Here is a 22798-nt window from a genome sequence, read left to right as displayed (position 1 = left end):
GGATACACAGGAATGTCATGGGATCGGATATGGATATGGATACACGAATAGTGTTTAACGCTTTCAGATACGGTTGCGAATATTACACAATTTAGAAATTATAAAAGAAAACATTAAAAGACATTCATTTGAAATCATTTTGTGGCTATTGCTTGGTATTATGTATAATAATCACCATCATTCCTATGCCCTTATCCCAATTTTATCATGTATAATCACAGAGAAAAAACTAATTCCTCTCTTTAAGTAGGTATAACAAATTATAAAACTTTTTTATCGATTATGGTATTACGAATATCCATAATATTCCTGTATAGCACCACCAATACACTTAATTCTTAATTAATCTTGTAGTCTGGAATGAAGTAAATATCTTGAGAAAATCTAAAATAACTTTTCTCAGAACTGGGAAATAAAGGCAGTTACTTAAGTTTAGCTGAAATGGCCCAGTGGTTAGAACGTTGTGTTCATAATTAATTCATCTCGTGCTCGGCGGTGAAGGAAAACATCGTAAGGAAACCTGCAGGAGTCTAATTTCATCGAAATTCTGCCATTCCCCAACCCGCATTGGAACAGCATGGTGGAATATGTTCCAAACCCTCTCTTTATTGGAAGAGGAAGCCCTATCCCAGCAGTGGGAAATTTACAGGCTGTTACTTTTACTTTTTTTTTACTTAATTTTTAATCTGATATATTTTGATATGCGGGCGAGATAATTAAAACAAACATATAATAGAAAGTTTTTATTATTAGATGTGATGACATTGAACAGTAGCAGTAATGTTACATTGCATGTCGATGTGTCAACAACAAATAAACGTTTGTGCTTCTAGAAATAAATTAACAAAACTACAACAACATGTTAAATTTAAATAAGAAATCTTTATTACATAATATAAGCAATTACATAGGGCGAGAGTAACTTTTTGTTAAACAAATAATAAATGGTGTAAATAATCAAACTGATTACATAATCCGATTTATAGAATAAGAAATAAATTGTAATGTACGGGGCATGTACTAATCCTGCTTACGGTGACTAGACAATCGAGAGCCAAGCCATATTACATCTATCTTAGTTTTCCGAGTAAATAATACTCAATTTCCATTATATACGATCATATACGATACATCTAATATTAAATTAAGCATATAAAATAGTATTGTCAAAGTTGTCCATATATTACTCGCCCTATTTACACCGACCATTGCATAGTTATGAGTATTTATATACTTGTATAGTTATACCTACGTTAATGCGGTAACTAATTAAAAAAAAAACACGGTGGCTAATGAAGTATGGTTTGTTATTAGCGATAAATGTATTAGTTAAGTGATGCCAATACTCACAAAATGTTCAAACTTTGTTCAAAATTAGAATGAGAATAGATCGAAAATATATTTCACGTTATCAAAGTTTGACTTTTGTCACGTCATGATTTAAATAAAAAAGTTTTTATATGTTACTTTCAGGATGCATTCTTTCGCAAAAAATGAAACTTAATCACAGTTAAAATTGAAAAGAAAACAAGGTTAGTTTATAATTAGTATAATCATGCAAGGCTGCATTCTTTTAAAAAGTTACTTTTAAAAGAAGAGCTCCAATCCCCGACTCCTACGCAAATAAATAACTATAACTAATGACCGACTTTACAGTTATGTATATATATTTTTATACAATTATACAACACCATAAATATCCAATACACATATTCTTTGGGCGCGCTACTAACTTTGGGATGATTTATATTCATAAGGTACATACATTTTTTTCTATGTAAACATGCAAAAGCAAATGTAGATACGAAATAGAGCAAAATGATTTTTTTTTTATAATTAAATGTAAAATGTGCGATACAAGTCAATTCATATAAAAAAAATACAAACGTAAAACGTATGTACCGAAGCACATGAATGGTTTTGGTAAATATATATATGTAATATATAACACGATTTATTTATAAAAGGATATAAAAGTCATGGTTTACAATTTGGTAACATTTAGATATATCTATAAATTGTTAATACACCGTTCAAAATCTCGAGTCAATATTTTTATTCTACCATATCTACCCTAAAACATCCTCACAGACATTGTATCGAGAAATTCCAATTAATTTCATAAATAATTGAAATTGGGAAAGTTTAGCGTTCGTATAATCTTACAAAGCATTGCAAACTCTGAGTCATTATACCGGTTTTCCCATCGGAGACATATTTAGTGGTATAAAAGAGAGGTAAAGGCAACCATGACGTAAACTAAATGTCGTCATCAGTCTCTTTCATTCATGAAATTGGATCTGTAAGACAGAAAGAGACAGACGTTGGTGGGTGACCGTAATCAGCCGATTGCCTACCGCGAGCGTCGCGCGCACAGCGCCGCGCTGCGCAGGCGCCGCAGCAGCGACGTGTGGCGCTATCAGATGCGTTCCACGTAATTTCCTGTAATTATTCATGTATCATTATCATTCTACAATATTATCATAAGTAAACATTTCAACTTATAATATAAATATATGGAATCTTACCAGGGAAAGTACCGAATCGTCCAGTCCTTTGACTGGAGCCGACGTACCAGCCGTCATCACACTTTTCCAGTACGTAAACTGTGTCTCCCTCGTTTAGTTCTAGCTCGTCAGGGTTTTGAGGTCTATATTTGTACATTGCACGATACCTGAAATACATAATAATGGATTATAAATACGTAAGCTATCAGTGGAAGAACAGAGATGGCCCAGTGGTTAGAACGCGTGCATCTTAACCGATGATTGCGGGTTCAAACCCAGGCAAGCACCACTTTATATATGTGCTTAATTTGTGTTATAATTCATCTCGTGCTCGGCGGTGAAGGAAAACATCGTGAGGAAACCTGCATGTGTCTAATTTCATAGAAATTCTGCCACATGTGCATTCCACCAACCCGCATTGAAACAGCGTGGTGGAATATGTTCCAAGCCCTCTCCTTAATGGGAGAGGAGGCCTTATCTCAGCAGTGGGAAATTTACAGGCTGTTACTTTACTTTACTTTACTACTTTAAGCTATCAGTGTAAGAAAACGTGATTTCAAATGATTTTGTTACTAACGGGACGGCCTCCGCATTGGTGTCCACATAGAGCGGCTCGGTGTTGTTGAGGTCGACGCCGGCGCCAGTCGGCGGCCCGTAGCCGCGATCCGAAGCGGACAGCGAATGTGATGATTTCGTTACGTAACCTGTGTATACATATTACATATTTTCTTTATAATTTATACAAATTATAGAACTATAGCCGAGACAGCCCGCTGGTTAGAACGCGTTCATTATAACTGATGATTGGGGGTGCAAACCCAGGAAAATTCAGCACCACAAAATTTTCATGTGCTTAATTTGTGTTTGTAATTCATCTCGAACACTTCGGTGTAGGATTACATCTTGAGGAAATCTGCATGTGTATAATTTCAACAAAATCGTGCCTCATGTGTCCACTAATCCTAATTGGAACGTTCCGATCTACTTCTCAAAAGGGAGAAGAAGCTTTAGCTCAGCAGTGAGTTATTTATGATGTTTGCTATAATAGTAATATAACAATAATATGAATATAACAAAATATATTCGATGATAATGTGGAACAAAATAAAAATTACACGACTCTTTTGTGTTATCTAATTGTCTGTTGAAAGCAAAAATTCAGTTATTTATTCAATCAGTAATTTATTCAGGATATAGACACATCTGGAATATATTTCTCAAATATCAATGTACAAGCCACCTTGATACGTGATAGGTGATAACTTTATAAACCGCAATCAAGTATTTGCGTATTAATACAGAATACATAACAAATGAGTCAATGAATAAATACATCTTAATACGACTATAATTATTTAAAAAATATTTATATTGCAGCAAGATATATCATTTACTCTTTGAATAAATTCTGTCTTGTTTAGCCTTAATTTATTTTTGGTTTAATTTAGAGCATTGTTTGTATGCATCCACTTTTTTTAAAGTAGTGTTCACACCGGTCCCCACCTCTGTACTCAAACCCAAATAACTTTATTCAATATAGAAGCATTACACTTTCTTATTGATGGTCAATTGAAACACTACCACTGATTCGGAAAAGAAACTACCCTGACCTGAGAAGAACCGGCGACAGAAACTCAGCGGGTTTGTTTTTGTTTGTCTCATACATTATATAAACAATTTAATATGATATGAAATAGCCAGTAGGCGATCGTTTCATTCCGAAGGTGTGCTATCGATCATAAACTCATTAACTGTATAGTAACCTTTTGCACACAAGAGTTCCTTAATATATTTTTTAAATTTGCTATACTACATTTAGGTCGAGTGTAGGTTTTTTGTCGAGATGGCCCAGTAGTTAGAACGCGTGCATCTTAACCGATGATAGCGGGTTCAAACCCAGGCAAGCACCGCTGATTCATATGCTTAATTTGTCTTTAAAATTCATCTCGTACACGGCGGTGAAGGAAAACATCGTGAGGAAACCTGCATATGGAAAATTTCATAGAAATTCTGCCACATGTGTATTCCACCAACCCGCAATGAAACAGCGTGGTGGAATATGTTCCAAACCTTCTCCTCAAAGGGAGAGGAGGCCTTTAGCCCAGCAGTGGGTATTTACAGGCTATTGTTGTTGTTGTTGTTGTAGGTTTATTATTGGAATATACATACCAGCAAGAGGCTGCGTGGCGGGCGGCGCATTGGCGAGCGCGGGGCTGTTGGGCTGCGGCGTGTAGCGGTGGGCGCCCATGCTGCGCTTGTCGGCGCCGTTAAGCAGCCCGTGCGCCGCCGGAGAGGCGACCGGCTTACTGGTGTTGAGGATTGGATGAGGTTCTATAAAACAAACAATACTTTATTTAATAACGTTCAAACAGCTCCCATTAAATCGTAAATAAATTCGCACTATATAATTCATATTTTGTAATGATATTATTTATAAAAGGTACAGCGGATTGAGTAGGTTTGAAGCACCTTTGAGGGATGGTGGATAAACGTGATACATAGATTTTTTAAAAACAACGAACAAATGAAAACCAGCGGTGTAATTTATTTTATAATCATACAAAATATTTGAATCGTGGTATAAAATATAAACTGAATAACACTTCTAAGAATAGATGGTGATCTGACTTTTCAGTACCAGTTATTAAGTTTGTGTCCGGAGTAAGATAGACTCCATAAAGGAAATGTGTATGAAGAAACACAGAGACTAATTCTAAAAAATAAGATTTACTTTATTGTTACATGCGATGTTTTGTGTATTTGTATCTTAAAGTGTATAAAGCTATTTCTGAATTAAAAAATAAAATAAAACTATATTTCAAATAAATTACTTTACAATAATAAATACACAGTGATAGTGTTACTGACCCGGTTTACTTTGACTAGGCTCTTGCAAGATGGTAACATAGCTGTCGGGGAATATTCCAGTTTTATTCCCGTTTCTGCCTTCCCACCAGTTATGATCTATGCGTCTCGTCAACACGACCACCTCGCCTTTTTTCAACGGTAGTTCCAGATTTGTCTGCGCGATAAAATCGAACTTCGCTCTAGCTCTGCCTTCTATGACGGCGGATTTTTTAAGGGTTTGTAGTCCATCTCCTTTCAGTAACTGGAATATTACAACTTTATATTAGATTATTACATAGAATTAGTCTACATCTACGTTCGCATTCGCGTTGACTATCAAGTGTTAGGCATCAAAAGCCTGTCCTTTCGGGTTCAAATTTGCTTCATACTAATCTTTATCAAATTCGGTTCAGTAGTTTGCCCTTGTAAGTGTTTGCCCAACGGATAGATAGAGTTGATTTCGTAGACAGACTCTCGTATTATGATATAAGTATAAACTTAGAAACCTCTCCTCTATTCAAATCAATGATAAATATTTGAATAGTATTTGTATATTTACTTGAAAGGAATACTATATACGTGTTCAATGATGATGCGAACTTACTTCAACATAGTTGTAGGGAAACAGTCCAATTTTCCCGTGCACTTCACCCTCGTACCAATTAGAATCAATTTGTTTCCTAACATTTATGATGTCTCCTTTTCTAAAGCTCAATTCACGTGCGGTTTGACCATTGAAAGTATATAGCGCCTTTGCTATAATTTTTTCCGCTTCGTCGTATCTGTTCAGCGGGACGACCGTTTTCTGTGATGGCATGAAATTATCTTGATGACGCCTGTTTTGCATATCCTGAAGTTCCTGGAATTATAAGACAAGATTAATATCAAGTTTTAATGAACAGGACACATTAGGTTACTTTTCTTAGTTCGAGAAAACGTTAGTTATCGTCTCAACGTAATCATCACGACGTTGATAGTAAATATTACTTGTTATGTACATTAAGCATGTAAGTTTACAAATTATTTATAACGCCTCAATCACAAGTGAGAGTACTTAGGTAATTTTGAATGGTAAACGGCAGAATATTAAATCAACCATATATTATATAGCACGTTTTGTTAAATTAAATGTGGAACAAGTGTTAATAAAAACCACTCGTGAAACGCAGTTTACAAGTTTCACCTTGATTGAGGCATCAAATGCTTCTATATCTGCAGCGCGTATATCATTTTCCTGTAATTAATAATGAGTTTAACTATAATTAAAGAGATCTATCCATTGAGTATGTTAATAATATTTTTTATAACACGTTAAATATTTATTGAGACAAATATATTATTCGATTTCAAAACTAATTAATCTGTAATCGTTTAATTTTATACCTTCAGTTAAGGTGTTAGAGCTTAATATCCAATGGAATATCGTTGATACATATTATAATTTTGAACTTATGTTATAAAAGAATTCATAGTTCAAGGTGATTTATTTAAAATCTTTTATATCTTTACGTAGTATATCTTTATCCTAATAGAATTTGATACCGGTACAGTGGCCATGGATTGTGAATACAAATATCTTTAATTTTTATATATTTTTTAAATACATTATTTGTGTTATATATAAAAATAATTTATTATTAAATTATACATTTTTACGTTTATTTGGCTTTGATGGTCTTATTAGAAGCTTGACTGTTAAAGAGTAACAAACGCGCATTTATGATATTAGTATAGATCAATCAATTCACTGAATATTTATGAATTTACTAACGTTTAGTTTCCAAAAATGTCTTAATCGAACTTATTTAATTTTAATTGTACTCATAGTCACGAAGGTCATGCGAATAACCTTGGTGTATATTTTATATTCACAACTCATATTAGATAAAAAAGTACCATGACGATTGCAAAAATTACTCAAACTTTGTCGATTTTTTTTAAATATACATTAAACCAATATACATGAACAAATTTATTTCAGAAAACCAGAGAATAGTTATGTACTTATTTTATAGAAAATATATTGAAAATAAATACATAGGTATCTATTATTTTGTATAGGTTGAATGAATTCATTATTCGCTTAATTTTTGTTTAATTGTATATTGAAGTAATAACATGTTTCATAAGCTGAGAGATTGAAAATAAAAGTGGTTTTTATGAACAAACAAATGAGTACCGAGCCCTTGAGTGAAAGTGTTTGTGCCTGATTTCACTGGATCGGATTAAGATTATTTGTAATAGTAGAAAGGCAATATTTTTAATCTATAAACAATTTTGGTTAACTAACGTATTTAAGTTTTGCTTAATATGTTTTAATTATAATATTAATGGGTAATATGGATTATGAAAAGTGCGATTTATTTATGTAATTATTTTAAATCGAGAAAATTTTGTAACGGGTATAAAAATCGATATACAAGACACGTTTGTCTAGCCGGTATCAGTAAGTTTTTTGTATTGTATTTCATTACTTTAACAACAAAAGTATAATAATTTCTATTGTTTAAAATATATAACACCTATTATCTTGCTTCAAATATTTATATTACCTCACCTTAATGACTAAATCGGCTGTCATGTGCATTTTGGCGAACAAAAGAGTATTTACACGGTCACAACACTATTTACACACACATTGACACACTTTCAAAGATACAATAACATAACGGTATGGTGTGCGTACGCGAACTGGCGTTCTAAGCAGATGACCACAGCTTTAATGCGGATAGAATGAAAACCAACGCAAACAATCGAGGTGTGAAGAAACTGCTCTCTATATGCATAGAGCCTTACTCTATAGTAATTTAATACTGCCGTTATATTTAACACTTCCGAAGTTATTTTATCGCGACTATTCTCTTTGAATTAAATAATTACATACTATCATTGTGAGACCATTTTCATTTCACTTGATGTAAGCTTTATTTATTTAAAACTTAGTGTGACATGATATGACATATTATGACATGACATAATATTCATTTTTTAAATTATTTTAATTAATTAAAAAAAGCACAATTAATAATAATTAATGTACGAAAATTTTCATAATTAAGTTCATTTTAATACGAGTCTAAAATAAGGCGTCAATTTAAATACAAAATAGATTTATCACATAAGTATATACAAACAGCATAACAGCAATATAAGAAAAACAGCGATACGAAAAGAGCACGCAACAATGTAAATAATTGGTTAAACTTTTTGAATCTATGGTAAGTATTGAACAAACTGCACTCGCGTGCAAGCCGGTAGTGAACACCGTGATAAAGCATTACCATCATTCAACGTTGACTGACACGCTAATCGTATTCCCACATTAAACTCACGATCAGTCGTGAACTGGGGTATTCTCAATAATTACATTTAAACGAAAATCAATAATAAAAGCATTATTATTTATGGAACAAAATACAGGTTACAATAAATAGTGTTAAGATTGGTGTTAAGGCTCTCTGCAGTCTAAATAGCAACTCTTAGTATCGAAAGTAATCAATTAGCTATTGGCATAGAACTATTTAAGTTATGGAATTTAATACGAAATTGGATGTAATTTACTTTAATATTTTTATACGGGGCAATGACCTTTTTTAGAGTAGGACTGACCATTTACACACCACGCTAGTACAATACAGTTAATTACCATTTTTAGCTAAAATGATTAACAGGAAACGAAAAAGTTGAAAACCGATATATTTAACGCTTTTACTAACTCGTGCAGCCCATTTCAAAGAAGGTTTTATTACATAAAACTTGGGCAAGCAGGATAAATTCTGTAGGCGGTCTTGCTCGTTTTTAATAAAATGCAGGTATGAATCTAACTTTCTACAACATCAAGAACGAGATAAAATATAGAAAATGTAAAAAAAACATCACTGGTTTTAACCAGATTTGAGCTCGATACATTTTTTTTTATTTAAGACCTATGGGTACGTTTCTCTAGGCTGTTTATGTTTATTATATGTATGAATTCTGTCATTACAAAAATTTTAGTCATTTTTTTATGAATATAACAAATATGTAAGTTTTTTATCTGAGCAAGACTGAGTTTAGTAATGCTTATGAAATATCTCAATACACAATAATTATTGCGTTGAATTTGAGATGTCTTATTTTTAATATGGGAACCATTTTAAAATATCGCAATTAACGTTAACAATAAGTCTCATATATGGCAATATAAATTATTTAGAGTTTCATAAATCAGGTCAAAGATCATAAGAAAAAGTTGATGCAATATTTATTTATAATGTTCCTTAGGTTTCGATAAAATCCACGTATATTGTACGTTCATGTAACGTTTATTTTTATAAGTTTTAGTTTAATTTCGGAATAAAATTGCATATTTTCAACGTTTACATATACACTACTCATTAATTATCATTTTCTAATATCTAGCCAAAATCGCAGTGTGGTTGAGAATAATTTTGTGAGTATAATTTAATAGTCATAGAAGAAAAACACTTTCTACTTTTAAGTAAATTTTTATCCTCAATTAAAGTTCAGAACGCGTGGCTAATCGCATTCATATAAAACAATGTAACATAACTGGCGGTCGCTTCTCGTCTTACTACATATTTATCGTAAGACGGTAAACACATTTATAATTATGACATATTTGTGGAATAGTTTAAAGACTATAAAACCTCAATGGCTGACAATTTGCAAATATTCAAAAGTAATATCATTTAAAATTAGGCTACGTATAAAGATAATCTAACAGTCAATCCCAATGTTATTATAACATTGACGTTCAGTTTTTTTTTTCAGGAAATACAGATAAATAAAGTGTTGCGATCGTTGATAATAGATTTGTCAAACTTAAAATTATTATAGAGTATTAAACGTGATTGAGGTATGTGCAACTAATAAAAAAAAACAAATTTATTAATAATATAATTTATAATAATTACCTGTAAGTATTTATTTCTCTTCTGTTCTCTGTAAAGTCGTTTCATATGCTCCGCCTGCTGCCTTGCGAGTTCCCGCTCCGGTACAAGGGGTAGCGGGTCGTGCCTCACGGGACACCTGTAGTGGATGTTCACGTCGCTCTCCACGTATCGGCGGCTTGGAGATTCTGTGTAAAACGAAATAAGTCATGTCATCACTTTATCCAGTTCCCTACTGAAATATTTTGTGCCGGTTTCGACGTTGGACGTTCGAATTTCGAATTTTCTAAATCTTTTGTATAGGTTTCGAAGTTAAACGTTGAACGTTCAAATTTCGAATTTCTTTATATTGATATCCCCTGGATTCGATTACGTGTTTTGTTGTATGGATGTCTTCATATATAAATTGGATTAAAATATATGCCTAAAAAGATGAATATTTATTGCGTCATTTTAAACTTTGTTATATAAATAGAACAAATTACTTCACAATTGTATCTTTTTTTTAAATACCTTTTAGAGCAAATTATTAAATGACTAGACTGGCATTTCACATTGGATTTCATACTTAGATATCTTTATTTAAATTTAACGTTTTATTCCTAAATTGGTTATGTTTTGTAAACATTATTCAATAAAACATGATACAGTAATTGTGGGTAATGCTTTTATCTTCTTTATTGAAAGAAAATACATTAGTATAAAGCATATCAAAATATATGTATACGTTTATATAGGCAATATTTCAGTACAATGCCAAATACGGTCTAAGTTTTTTTTATTACAATCATTAATTATTTACAAAATCTAAATTAATTATGTTTATATCGAACAAGTAGGCTGGAATCGTCACTATTAAATTTGACTAGCCGTTTGGGCACTATCTCCTTACTTTAATTACTACCTAATTACATATATTTATTATATATCACATATAGTAACACTAAATATATTTGCATTTTTATCGTTTGGTTTATTTTTATATAAGTCGTAATTAATATGAAAACCATTCACATAATTTATATAATCATACAAACCAGTGTGTATGAGTAGGAATGTTATTTTTGCTAGAAATAAGTGAAAGTCTCCGAACAGCGGAAGTATTATGGATTTCGATGTTGTAACACTTCTATTATGGGTTATATTTCGGGTGCCGGTTATGTGACGATACGATTAAACCGGTTTACGATTAAGTCACTACGATCTATCTTCGAATGCATGATAAACGATCTGAGATAGTCTCGACATTTACATTTAAACAATTGAAGTCTTATAAGCATTTATTTACATAAGTGTATATTGATGATTTAACCACATAGGTGTGTACAGATTAAAATTAATAATAGCTATTGCACAATGAGAGTCGAGATGGCCCAGTGGTTTAGAACGCGTGCATCTTAACCGATGATTGCGGGTTCAAACCCAGGCAAGCACCTCTTTATATATATGTGCTTAATTTGTGTTTATAATTCATCTCGTGCTCGGCGGTGAAGGAAAACATCGTGAGGAAACCTGCATGTGTCTAATTTCATGGAAATTCTGCCACATGTGCATTCCACCAACCCGCACTGGAACAGCGTGGTGGAATATGTTCCAAGCTCTCTCGTTAATGGAAGAGGAGGCCTTATCTCAGCAGTGGGAAATGTACAGGCTGTTACTTTACTTTACTTTTTACTTTATTGCACAATTCATGACTGCGTGGAATAGTGACAAGAATGCTTGTAGTATTTCTTCTTTAAATTGTAGTTCAGTTTTTTCAATCAAATATTTACTTACTTAAGTTATCTCTATATAGTGTAATTCCAAATCTGTCGCAGTATCGACGAGAAATATTATTCGATTAATAAATATAATTATTTAATTTTGGTTTGATTTCGAAATTTAATTAAATTATAATTGTATTAACTTTACTCGTTACCGCGAAGAGAAGAAAGAAATAAAAAATAAAAATAAATAGAAAAATGCCATGAAAATAATACTAAAGATACGTATAACAGATGTAAAGCTTATTAAACAAAAAAAGGCCAACTGCGAGTCGTAGTCGCTCACAAAGGTTTCCGTACCAATATCTACAAAAAACAGCAAAAAATTAGGTTATATATATCTCCTAAAATATTTGTTTTATTCGGTCTTTTAGTTTTTGCTGTTATAGCGGTAACATAAATACATCATCTGTAAAAAAAACAACTTTCTAACTATAACGGTTCATGAGATACAACCTGGTAACAGACTGACAGATGGACGGACAGCAGAGTCTTAATAATAGGTAGGGAACCCTAAAAATGTATATCATGATAAGAGATAATTATGGGAGTATGACTAAACTATGACTGACAAAGTAGCATAAGAAGTTTGTACACTGTTTGTAAACTAGGTCATGATATGTATCTCAAGAGTTATTACTGTTTACGCTTTTAACAACCTTACTAATAATATAAGTGCGATAATGATTTTGTTTATTTGTAACGCTTTCACGCCTTTATTACTCAACCAATTATCATTAAATTTTGCATACACGTTGTCCAGGGTAATTAAAAAGGTAGAGTATGTGTCAAATATACCTGACTCCCTCCTCATATGCGGGTAGAGTCGGAGAAACTAGTATTCTCTCTCTAGACTTAATAGTTGTAATTTACTTAGACGTACTGCGTTCTGTGTATGTAAGTGTTACATTCATGAAAGTATAATTATAAAATCATATGATGATTTAGATTTGTGGCAATGCACAATAAATGAGCTTAAACTTAATATACATATGTATTAATTGTATATTTTATCATTATCATTACATTGTATAAAGCAAAGCCGCTTACCGCTGTCAGTCCCTATGTATGCTTAGATCTTTAAAATTAAGCAACGGATTTTGATGCGGTTTTTTTAAAAGATAGAGTGATTCGAGAGGAAGATTTTATGTATAATATCTGGACAATATAGTAAAGAAACACTGATCATTTTAGAAGTTTTTAGATGTTGTAAATAAACAAATTCCGTACCATATTTAGAATCAGTATTGCACTCGTGCGAAGTCGGGGCGAGACGCTAGTTAGTACTAAAAACATTTGCTATGTTCGTCCATCGCACGTGTGTTTTGCCTACGAATCAGACCGGAAGCAGCGCGGGTCATTATTCTCGTCATTACGTACCTTCATTGTGCACCACGGACGGAAGTAACGAGAGGATGATGACATAAAGACATCTCAAAGTTGTAAATGAAATTGTATTTATCTATTTATAAATGTGAAAGTAACTCTGTCTGTCTGTCGTTCTTTCACTACTAAACCACTGAACCGAATTTGATGAAATTTGGTATGAAGCAAATTTAAACTGCAAGGATGGACCTAAGTTACTTTTTTGCCTAACACATCACATACAACAAAACGACTAAAAAGCGAGCGACGTCGCTGGCGATAACTAGTATATTCATATTTGCTCCAAAAGGGTGACTTTTATTTAAATATTTTAATGTCCAATTGATTTGGCATCGTTGTGAGATACACATGTACGTTACATATATTTATTTTCATATCGTTCGAGTATACATAAATAGAAATTATCCTAAAACAAAACTCGACCTTACTGAACATAAATAGAAATTTTACTAACCTAGAACTTGGTTTTACTCATTTTTGGTTAAAGTTTTCAATTTTATTAAAAATGACTCTATACAAAAGTACTTTGTAATTTTATAGATAAAAATGATATAGAGTCGAATTGAAGAATTATAATGACTAAATTACATATACAACAACAAATAACATACTACATATAAATTATTTAAAAAAGTCAATAAAATTATATAAACTTTGGAATCGATTACGTTAAACGAAATACTGGAACGACGTGGAAAAGGAAAGCCCTTTTCTGTCAAATCGTTTGTTAACTTTCACTTAATAGGCATTCATGGCACGCGCCTGCCTTCGTGTAAACACGCGTGTACCTACATGAACGCCGTTCAAAGTTAGCTTCTGTGAATGGTGTTTTTATTTATGTGGAGTTCGAATTGTATTTTATATAAAAAACTCAGTTAGATTATTAACAATTTCTTATGCTTATCATATATTTGTTAAGCATTAAAATCATTCTAATTTAATAAGATTAAATGATTTATTTTTAACGAAAAATATTGGAGTAATTATATGTTGTTTTTTAATTATAATTTACATTTTAGCCGTAGTATTTAAATTAAACGTATTTATAGTTATTTTAACTTTTTATTTTTCACCATATTAACGTAGTATCTAGTCAAGGATTTTTATTTTTATAATTTTATTTAAAATTACATTATCATTAATTTAATCAATAAGTAATAACCTTTTTAAATTTGGGAAAAGTTGAGTACTCAAAAGTTTTCTACTATTTCTACTCGCAAGTACCTACGTGATTCGTATAAAAAATGTGTTACTTTCCACAGAAAACTACGGATGGCGAAACTAACTAAAATAGAAATATTTGGGAAGTAATTAATTTTATTACATTTTGTAGAATTGAATATGACACCCATTTCCAATCGTAAAATGATTAGTTATTTTATTAACTTTATGCAAACAAAAAAAATACTCTACTCTGTTTACTTAGAAAACGGTTGTATTATGTAATGGCTATTAAATGGTTATCACAAATTACATCCGGAGACAAATCGTATGAGATGTATGACGAACACAACTTTATAAAAGCATTTTGTTTTATTCATTTAATAGGCAGTATATGCAAGCTGAATTTAATGTCTTTACATAATATAAATAGAAATGGTGATGAAACTCGATGGCGGAACAACAACAATAAAAACAAATAAATCGACTACTCGTTGGTTTAGTAAGTAGTACGAAAAAATAATAAACACTAATCATCATCACCACAATTTATATAATATATTTGTGATATCCATAATTCACTTACCTCTATATATATTACTACACGTTAATCAACACATATTACGTATACTGCACGAAGAAACATTCACACAAATTTTATTTTAAATTAAAAAAAAGTAACAGCCTGTTAGCGTGCCACTGAGCTAAGGCCCTACTATTATGGAGAAGGTTTGTAACTTACTGAATTAATATAGAACTAATTAAAATGTCACTAATTATGAAGTAAAAGAAATAAATACTTCACAATTCATAAGACTTACCGAAGTAGTCATGTACTTTATTGAGTTTATCACGACAATTTATGAAACGAATTTAGCAAGATCAGCTATTTCATCACGAGAGTATCTACTTGTAGCGTTTTGTAATCAGTTACTATAACCGGTAGCAGATTATTATGTTGTAAATATTTAAACATTACTTTATTAATATTTTCATATATAAAAATAACGTCTCAAATTTAATAATTTATTTTATTTAATAACTTTCCATATAAAATTTTATTTACTATATAAATATTTTTATTTATACCTTATTATTAACCTATATAATTATTTTAGATAAACAAACCGGGTCTTGTGATTTTCTTTATCTGTTTCAATATTCCCATTTTATAGTCACTATCTAATTCACATTCACTATTTATTTTATTCACAATACGAAATCGAGAGTCGATGGATCGGCTGGTCCGACTGTCAACGTCGCGTCGACTGTCTATGTTATCAGATGCACTTTCATCGACGTCTCCCGCCAAAAAATTACCCATCGGTTGTAATGACCATTTCCTCCCCCCTTAATCTTACAAGTTATCGCTCAAGTCATAAGTATATGAGAAATGAACAAGTGAAGATTACATTTTTGAAGTGACACAATTTATTATTTTGTTTCTGAAAGTAATTTTGAATGTCGAATCAAAAAAGATTCGAATATATTTATTTCACAGAATATTAAAGCAACATATGATTGATTAATTATTATTATTGCTAAGTACTTACTATATGGTAGAGGAGCATAAACATCTGGGTATATATCTGTTCTGTTTCCCCATTCCGTGAAATTGTGAACGGTATGACGATTTTCTTGTGTCTTAAGAGTATGGCTTTTATTTCTTAGTGTTACGTTATTCTGGTAATCTACATCGTTTGGTTGAACGTTATCATTATTTAGTTTTGGTCCAATTTTACAAGAGAAAGAAGCAGTGCGCTTGGGAGCAACGGGAATAGTCGATTCGTTTTGTTTATTCGTAGGCAATAATTTCGGTCCCTCCTTTTCTATATTTGAATTGTTGACTTCATTTGTATTAGTATTCTTTAAAAGGTTATTAAATTTATAATCATCTGTCAATGTTGTAGGATCATTAATAGAAATTACCGATAATTCGCCACTTAATGGCAAAGCGAGGTTATCTTGTTTTTCTTCAATTCGATCACTTTTTACACTGTCTGAGTCACATTTAGACACCGAATCATTTGGGCTACTTTCTTTGGAAAAATAGGCACTGTCATCTTGTACTTCTTGTTGGTCTTCACTTTCATCGTAAAAAATATTTTTTTTAACGTAACTATTCAACGCTTTGAGCGATTTGGACATTGAACCAGACAGGGGAATATTTCTGTACTGCACATTATCATCAAAATAAAACAGTTCTGTTGTTACACTTTGACAATTATTATCGTTTAAAATTGTTTCACTTAAATATTTTCTATCCATTTTATTATATACACGGTTAGACCATCTCAGTACTCAACACAAATTCCGTACAGTTCGCATAAAACTAAGCTTATGATAAGATAGTCTATCAGTCAAGTGTGATTGATAAAACTCGTTAATGATAATAAACTTGTTGACGGCACTAACATATTCAATCTCAATCGGTATATGTATTTATATCACGAATAGCACTAACATGCAGTACATCTGATCGTAAGATACTGTTTACAGTGAATTAAAATGCTTGAAACTCGTTTCGACTCAATTTAAGTGACGTAAATATCCCGTCGACCTTTAAAATATCAAAATACACAAGTATAAGGTCACAAATAACTCGCACATAGTGTATTTACGTTACTAAAATATGTTCAACTACGAGCCAGCTCTAAGACATACAAGTTCCGATTGGTTAAACAAAGGCTATTGTTTCCTTTTTTTATGACATCTAATAATATAAATATAGCCTCAGTCAACCTCTCATGTACGAGATTTTCATATCCAATCAAAGGAATTTTTGAGTAAGTAAGAGGTGCGACTTTGTATGAAGATTTTTTTGTTTTGTTGTACAACATAAACAAAATATTTTGCTAAATTGACAAGTGACATACTTCGAAAGTAATTTTATGTATATTTTAAACATAATATTGTAATTATAGTCTATATTTTTTAATTTATTAAGAAAATACTTGCCTGAGTCTGAATAACTGCCGTGCGATGTCCGACGTGGTGGCTCAGGAGCGGAATCGGTTTCTACCAGGATACAATAAAATAATATGGTAAGGAACTAAAAAAATGTGCTTTTGTTATAACACAAAAAAAATAAAGATTGATTGATTTTAGCATGTCAATTTCATTGATGTGTAATTATTTATTATGACATTTATAAGTAAATAAATATTATTTAGAGTTTTGGGTTCAATCGATCTTTATTGATAATGAAACATTCCACAAGTAGCTCCAATACTAAACAATTAAGTCTGGCATAGTAAATAAATATTAACCTTGAAAAGTAACCGTGTGTCGTGATGGCGTGACAAAGGGCGCTAGACGATAGGGCCACGCTGCAGGTGGAGGCCGGGGAGGCGTACGAGGAGGTTCATAGCGGCTAGCCGGACGGTGGGCTGATGGATCGAAGGCTTGTTTTGCTAACGATTCGTTTTTAAGAATTGAGTTTAATTTTACTGCATTTTTTTTAAATGATTGATTCTTTTCGCTTTTCGTTGGTGCAGTGCGACCGCGAACTAATGTATTCGGATCTTTTAGAGGTTTATTATTGTCTTCCGGCTTCGGATATCGATGAGCGATCCACGGTCCCGATAAATAAGATGCTATATTTTGAAGCTCGCTTACATCAGGTGTGGATGTGTAAATTTGTCCGAGAAGTGACATCGCCTCAAAACGACGACGAATACGTTCCACTTCTCCGGGTCTACATTCCAATGCTTCTTCTGCTGAATGTGACCTAGTCGAATTGCGTCTTCGAAGAGCAGCTAACTTCGATATAATATCGATGTGTGGCATAAAGCGATTATTTGGCCGAAGTGGCATTCTCGCCACTGGCAATAAAACTCTACATTTCTCTTGCCTTGAGGCCCTTTCAGCGGGCCAATTTTTTATGTCGTTTCTTATAATTTCGGGATCGCTACGAAATCTACGTAATACTGCACCAGCAGCGGAGGGTGAGTCAAACCGTCTTGCAAGTCGACGTACTTCCCCCTCACGTGCCAGTTTCAGGTAAGCACGCCAATAACGCTCCGGATCGGGGGACGGGCTTCGACTACGCCAGATCGTCTCGTCACTTGAAAATCGCGTGTCAGGCGTTCTTCGATCGCTTACATACAGTTCCGATTGAGGCGATGTTGATCTTGAATTTAGGTCACCCTTTAAAGGAAGCGATAAAAATTTATTTTTTTCGCTTTCCCCAAATAATTCTTTAATATCTGCACACGATTGAGATTGAAATATTTGATTGTTTTCAAATTTTAGTTCTCTGTTTTCCTCAATTTTATTATATTCCTTTGATATTTTTTTCTCATCGGAACTATCTCTTGCGTGGTAAATAACCTGAGGTTGTTTATCATCTTTGACTGATTCGAAATATTCAACTTTCTTTTGTACTTCTATTTTAGGTCCTTTATAAATAACCGTTTTTGAAGACATATCTGAGCTGGTCTCAGTTTCGCTAGCCGAAGAAGGGTTTGACATTTCGTTCTTTTGTGTCAGTTTTTTTATAGGCGTATCGGCTTGATTTGTTTTATCGGTTTCTACAGTATTTTTTGGTTTCTTAATTGTATTTGTATCTTCAAGTGTTTTAGTGTACTCCGTTTGAAGTTTAAAATTATTATCTTCTTTCAAAGAAAATGTATCGAATTTACTCATTCTATCCAAAACCTCCTTACTAAGAGATTGAGAAATCCTCTTCTTTTCATTTTCACTGAGTGTCATTTGCATTTTATTAACATTGTTTTTCAATTCTTTTTCGAAATTTATTGGATAAGTTATAGCAGCAATAGATTCTGATTTATTTATTTTAGTTTCAGGAGCACTAGTTTTAGGTGTAACTAAAGAACTGCATCTAACATGCAAAGAAGGATTTTTAGTTGATTTTTCTTTGACTTCAATCGTATATTTTTCATCATCCTTGTTTGACTTGGAATTAAATTCTTTACCGTAAATAGCATTAAGTTGATTTTTGAGTGCATTTACTTGGTCCATGGACAAACTACTCCATAATCGATTACCAAGGCCTATTTTTTTTCGCAAATCAGTCATAGAATCCAATTGAAGGTTATTTTTGTTTGGTTGTCTGTTATAAGATTTTGCAATATCTCTGTTTTTATTATTTATGTTAAAAGCTGTTTCTGCAACGCTTGTTCCTCTCCAAAGAGGCTTATAGCTATCTTTACTCTGTGAATGATCTATTTCAATGCCTTCGGTACACTTTTTCTGTTGTAGTTCTTCTTTTAAATCTTCAACTGACTTTTCTTTGACTCTTAACCCTCTTTCTCTATTAAAGTTCCACCTATAGTCATTTACATCTCTTGGGTAAAAAAGAATGTCATCTTCATTTTGAGCTCGTTTTAGTTTGCTATATAGATTGTTAAGTTCTTCTTCAGCTCTCTCTATTATTCTAATCTTTTTCCATCGATCAAAATCAATAATTTCTTCGTCTTTTTTTCTATAATATAATAAATTTCTTGAAGATGTAGCCTTCTCTAGCTCAGCAACTCTCTCCAAATAGGCATAGTACCGATTGAGTTCGCGAAATCTTTCTGATCTACCTTTGATATTTTGAATATCTTGAATATATTCATCATAGTCAGGATCATTAACACTTATTATATTAGAATCACTTTTGGTTCTTAGAATTTTTTTGTTTTTATTTACATTTCTTTCTTCGTTATCTGCACTACGTGTTCGGTATTCTTTTTTTTCTGTTTCAAGCTTGCTATGAGTACGTGCATTATGTATGCGACGACTTGATGGGGATCTAATAGATGTAGGTGATTGACTCCTGCTTACGGTTTTTTTAACTTTTGGTGATACAGGTCGTGATGTTTGTGAAAAATATATAGTTCCTTGATTTTTGTCCTCTATATTTTCCAAAGAATTAGTTTTAATTATTTGATAATTACCTCCTAACCGCATTGAAGTAGTTTTAGTCGGCGATTCAGAAAATATAACTCTAGATGGTGACATTGATTTGCTGGATCTAACAGCTTTATCAATCTTGGGTGTCTTGGTTCCAGAATGTAAGAAAATCATTTTGGTCGGTGAGACTGATTTTCTCGTTGATGGAGAATGTTTTCTGTGAAATACTATTGTGGGTGATATGGGTCGCGAAGTTTGTGAAAAATAGATTTTATTTATGGGAGGTTCACTTTTACTCCTGTTAGTCGCTAGTGACGATGAAGATCCAAAGTCACTGTCATGTTTAGATAAACTTTCAAATTTACGTATTTTACCATCCATTTTTCCTGGCCATGAAATGGATCGAGTGCTTTGGATATGTGTTGGACTTAGTTGTCTGTCCCAAATTTTGAAACGAGAAAGAGAAACTGGCTTACGATGAATCAAATATGTATTAATTGAGTTTGATGGACCTAAATAAGTTTCAGGCAATGATTGGAAAACCTTTGCCTTCTCCATAACTGAATTTAATGTAGTATGCTGCGAAACAATATCGGAAGACAAAACAAAAGGTTTCTTACAAAAAAGATTTTGAAAAAATGAATCTGATATAACAGCATTTCTTGCTTGCTTTATATTTGTATCATTTAATTCAAAATTATCAATTGAACCAAAGTTGGATACATCGTCTAAAACATCACCAAATTGACTGCTGTCATCAGCTTTTTCAGATAAAATATTTCGAGTTTTTTTAGAGTTTGGAGATTTTGTGATGCTATTTTTATTTAAAATTTTTGATATCTTATTATTTTGTCCAACACATGGTACACTACGAGGTCTACTTAATAATACATTCTCCAATGATTTCTTTTTTCTTAAATTAGTTACGAGTGCTGTTTTTACTGGATTTTTTTTCGATGGCGTCATTATATGCGTTGATGATTTAGACATATTAGTCATTCTCTGTAGGGGATTGATTGTTATTGATTTTGGCTCGTTCGTAAGACATTGAGTAGATTTAGATTGAATATTGGAAATTTTATTTTTCTTTACTTTTTCTGATGTACGTATCATATCTCTACTTTTATGAGTTACACTCGTTGTTAATTGTTTTACAACTTTGTGTGATGTTTCTTTAGGAGTTGTATTTTTTAAAACACTCTTAGGTTTTATTTTAGACGTATCGATACATTCATTCCTTTTTTGAGAACTCCACAACTTATCTAGAGAAGTAACTTTATCCAATATATTCGTTATCGGCGTTCGTCTACCTACACCGCCTTCGATTGTCACTGATTGAGATGATTCGCCAAATTTACATCCAGAATAATTGATCGGTAACATCGTTCTTCTTGGTGAACTGAAGCTGCTTGTTGTGCTAGGTTTTGGGTTACTTATATTAGTTTTTTGTTTGACTTTCGTCGAAGAATAGGAATTCTTCATTTTATTCATTGCGGGTGGGGCAGAAGTTGATGAAATTCTATTAGGATACGTTGCTGGATTTTTTTTTATTATGATATGAGTGTCTTCTCTTTTTAACTTATTAGATATTTTATCTTTTAAAAAGTCTACATTAGACTGCGTAAAGTTGTCCCTCTGGGTTGGCTTTGTTGATGTTACAAGTTTAAGCGTTTTGCTATTTTTTGAAGATCTTCTTTGTGGTGGTTTCGGCGGAGGATCAGTCACACATCCGAATTCCGAATATTCGATATTTTTTCCATATATTTTTTCGAATCCCGTAACAGGATAACATATCATTTCATGTACTTGCGGTGATTTTTTATGTACTCTTATTTTAGTTAAAGTCGATGATATTGGAATATATTCGATTTCTGATTCATCTGCGAAATTCCAATCATTATCAATCTTCTCTCATTCGTTAGACCTGTGCTATATAGGTGTACTTCGTGCTCCTGTTATAAATAAAACGGTGTAAAGCGTAGTTCTCTATTCGTGGTAACAAACGTGCCAGATTTAAATACGGTGGATAAAATTGATACAATTTCTAGCCAACGTGTTTGTTTAATGTTGGAGTCTACTCTAATCATGCAATCATTTGTTTACCTTTCCAATGCAGCCACTGACGAACCAGCACCGAAGTTATTGATATTATTAAAGAGCCATGCATAATACGTCAAGACTTACCTGAATTGTGAGCAGAAATAAACTAACGTGATCGCTGTTAGTGAACACCATGTATTGTAATTACACTGTAACCTTGTTTCACTGTTCAAACGGCAAATAACATCACTAACAAATGAATTGGTGTACTAACCTTGACTTCCGTTCGTTACTGATTGTAAATTATAAAATTTATCTTGGAAATGTCATTTGCCTTTTTTTA

At 32.3% G+C, this 22798-nt stretch overlaps 1 protein-coding gene and 1 long non-coding RNA gene across 8 annotated transcripts in view; one reads left to right on the top strand and one right to left on the bottom strand.

Moving 5' to 3' along the window:
- Nucleotides 1–730: 730 nt before the first annotated feature.
- LOC124532248 (repetitive organellar protein-like) overlaps nucleotides 731–22798 on the bottom strand; it is a 79787-nt gene continuing 57719 nt past the window's right edge. For 3 of the 7 annotated variants that reach the window (XM_047107029.1, XM_047107031.1, XM_047107030.1), the window contains 9 exons: nucleotides 17515–17574; nucleotides 10271–10434; nucleotides 6538–6588; nucleotides 5959–6213; nucleotides 5376–5616; nucleotides 4677–4838; nucleotides 3085–3211; nucleotides 2529–2674; nucleotides 731–2442 (listed from right to left, as the gene is read on the bottom strand). In XM_047107029.1, coding sequence (XP_046962985.1) covers nucleotides 2420–2442; nucleotides 2529–2674; nucleotides 3085–3211; nucleotides 4677–4838; nucleotides 5376–5616; nucleotides 5959–6213; nucleotides 6538–6588; nucleotides 10271–10434; nucleotides 17515–17574 — 1229 coding nt within the window. In that variant the 3' untranslated portion in view covers nucleotides 731–2419. Of the gene's footprint in view, nucleotides 2443–2528; nucleotides 2675–3084; nucleotides 3212–4676; nucleotides 4839–5375; nucleotides 5617–5958; nucleotides 6214–6537; nucleotides 6589–10270; nucleotides 10435–17514; nucleotides 17575–17825; nucleotides 22296–22798 lie in introns of all 7 variants that reach the window. The other 4 variants (XM_047107034.1, XM_047107033.1, XM_047107036.1 and 1 more) reach the window with 3 other exon arrangements.
- LOC124532250 lies at nucleotides 17194–22733 on the top strand. Its single transcript, XR_006966633.1, has 3 exons — nucleotides 17194–17342; nucleotides 17504–17600; nucleotides 22532–22733. It is a non-coding gene; the product is annotated as an uncharacterized LOC124532250 (long non-coding RNA).

Source organism: Vanessa cardui, chromosome 9 (genome assembly GCF_905220365.1).
Source record: "Vanessa cardui chromosome 9, ilVanCard2.1, whole genome shotgun sequence".
NCBI lineage: Eukaryota > Metazoa > Arthropoda > Insecta > Lepidoptera > Nymphalidae > Vanessa > Vanessa cardui.
Note: the sequence above shows the minus strand (reverse complement) of the source record. Positions and strands in the feature narration are given on the sequence as shown.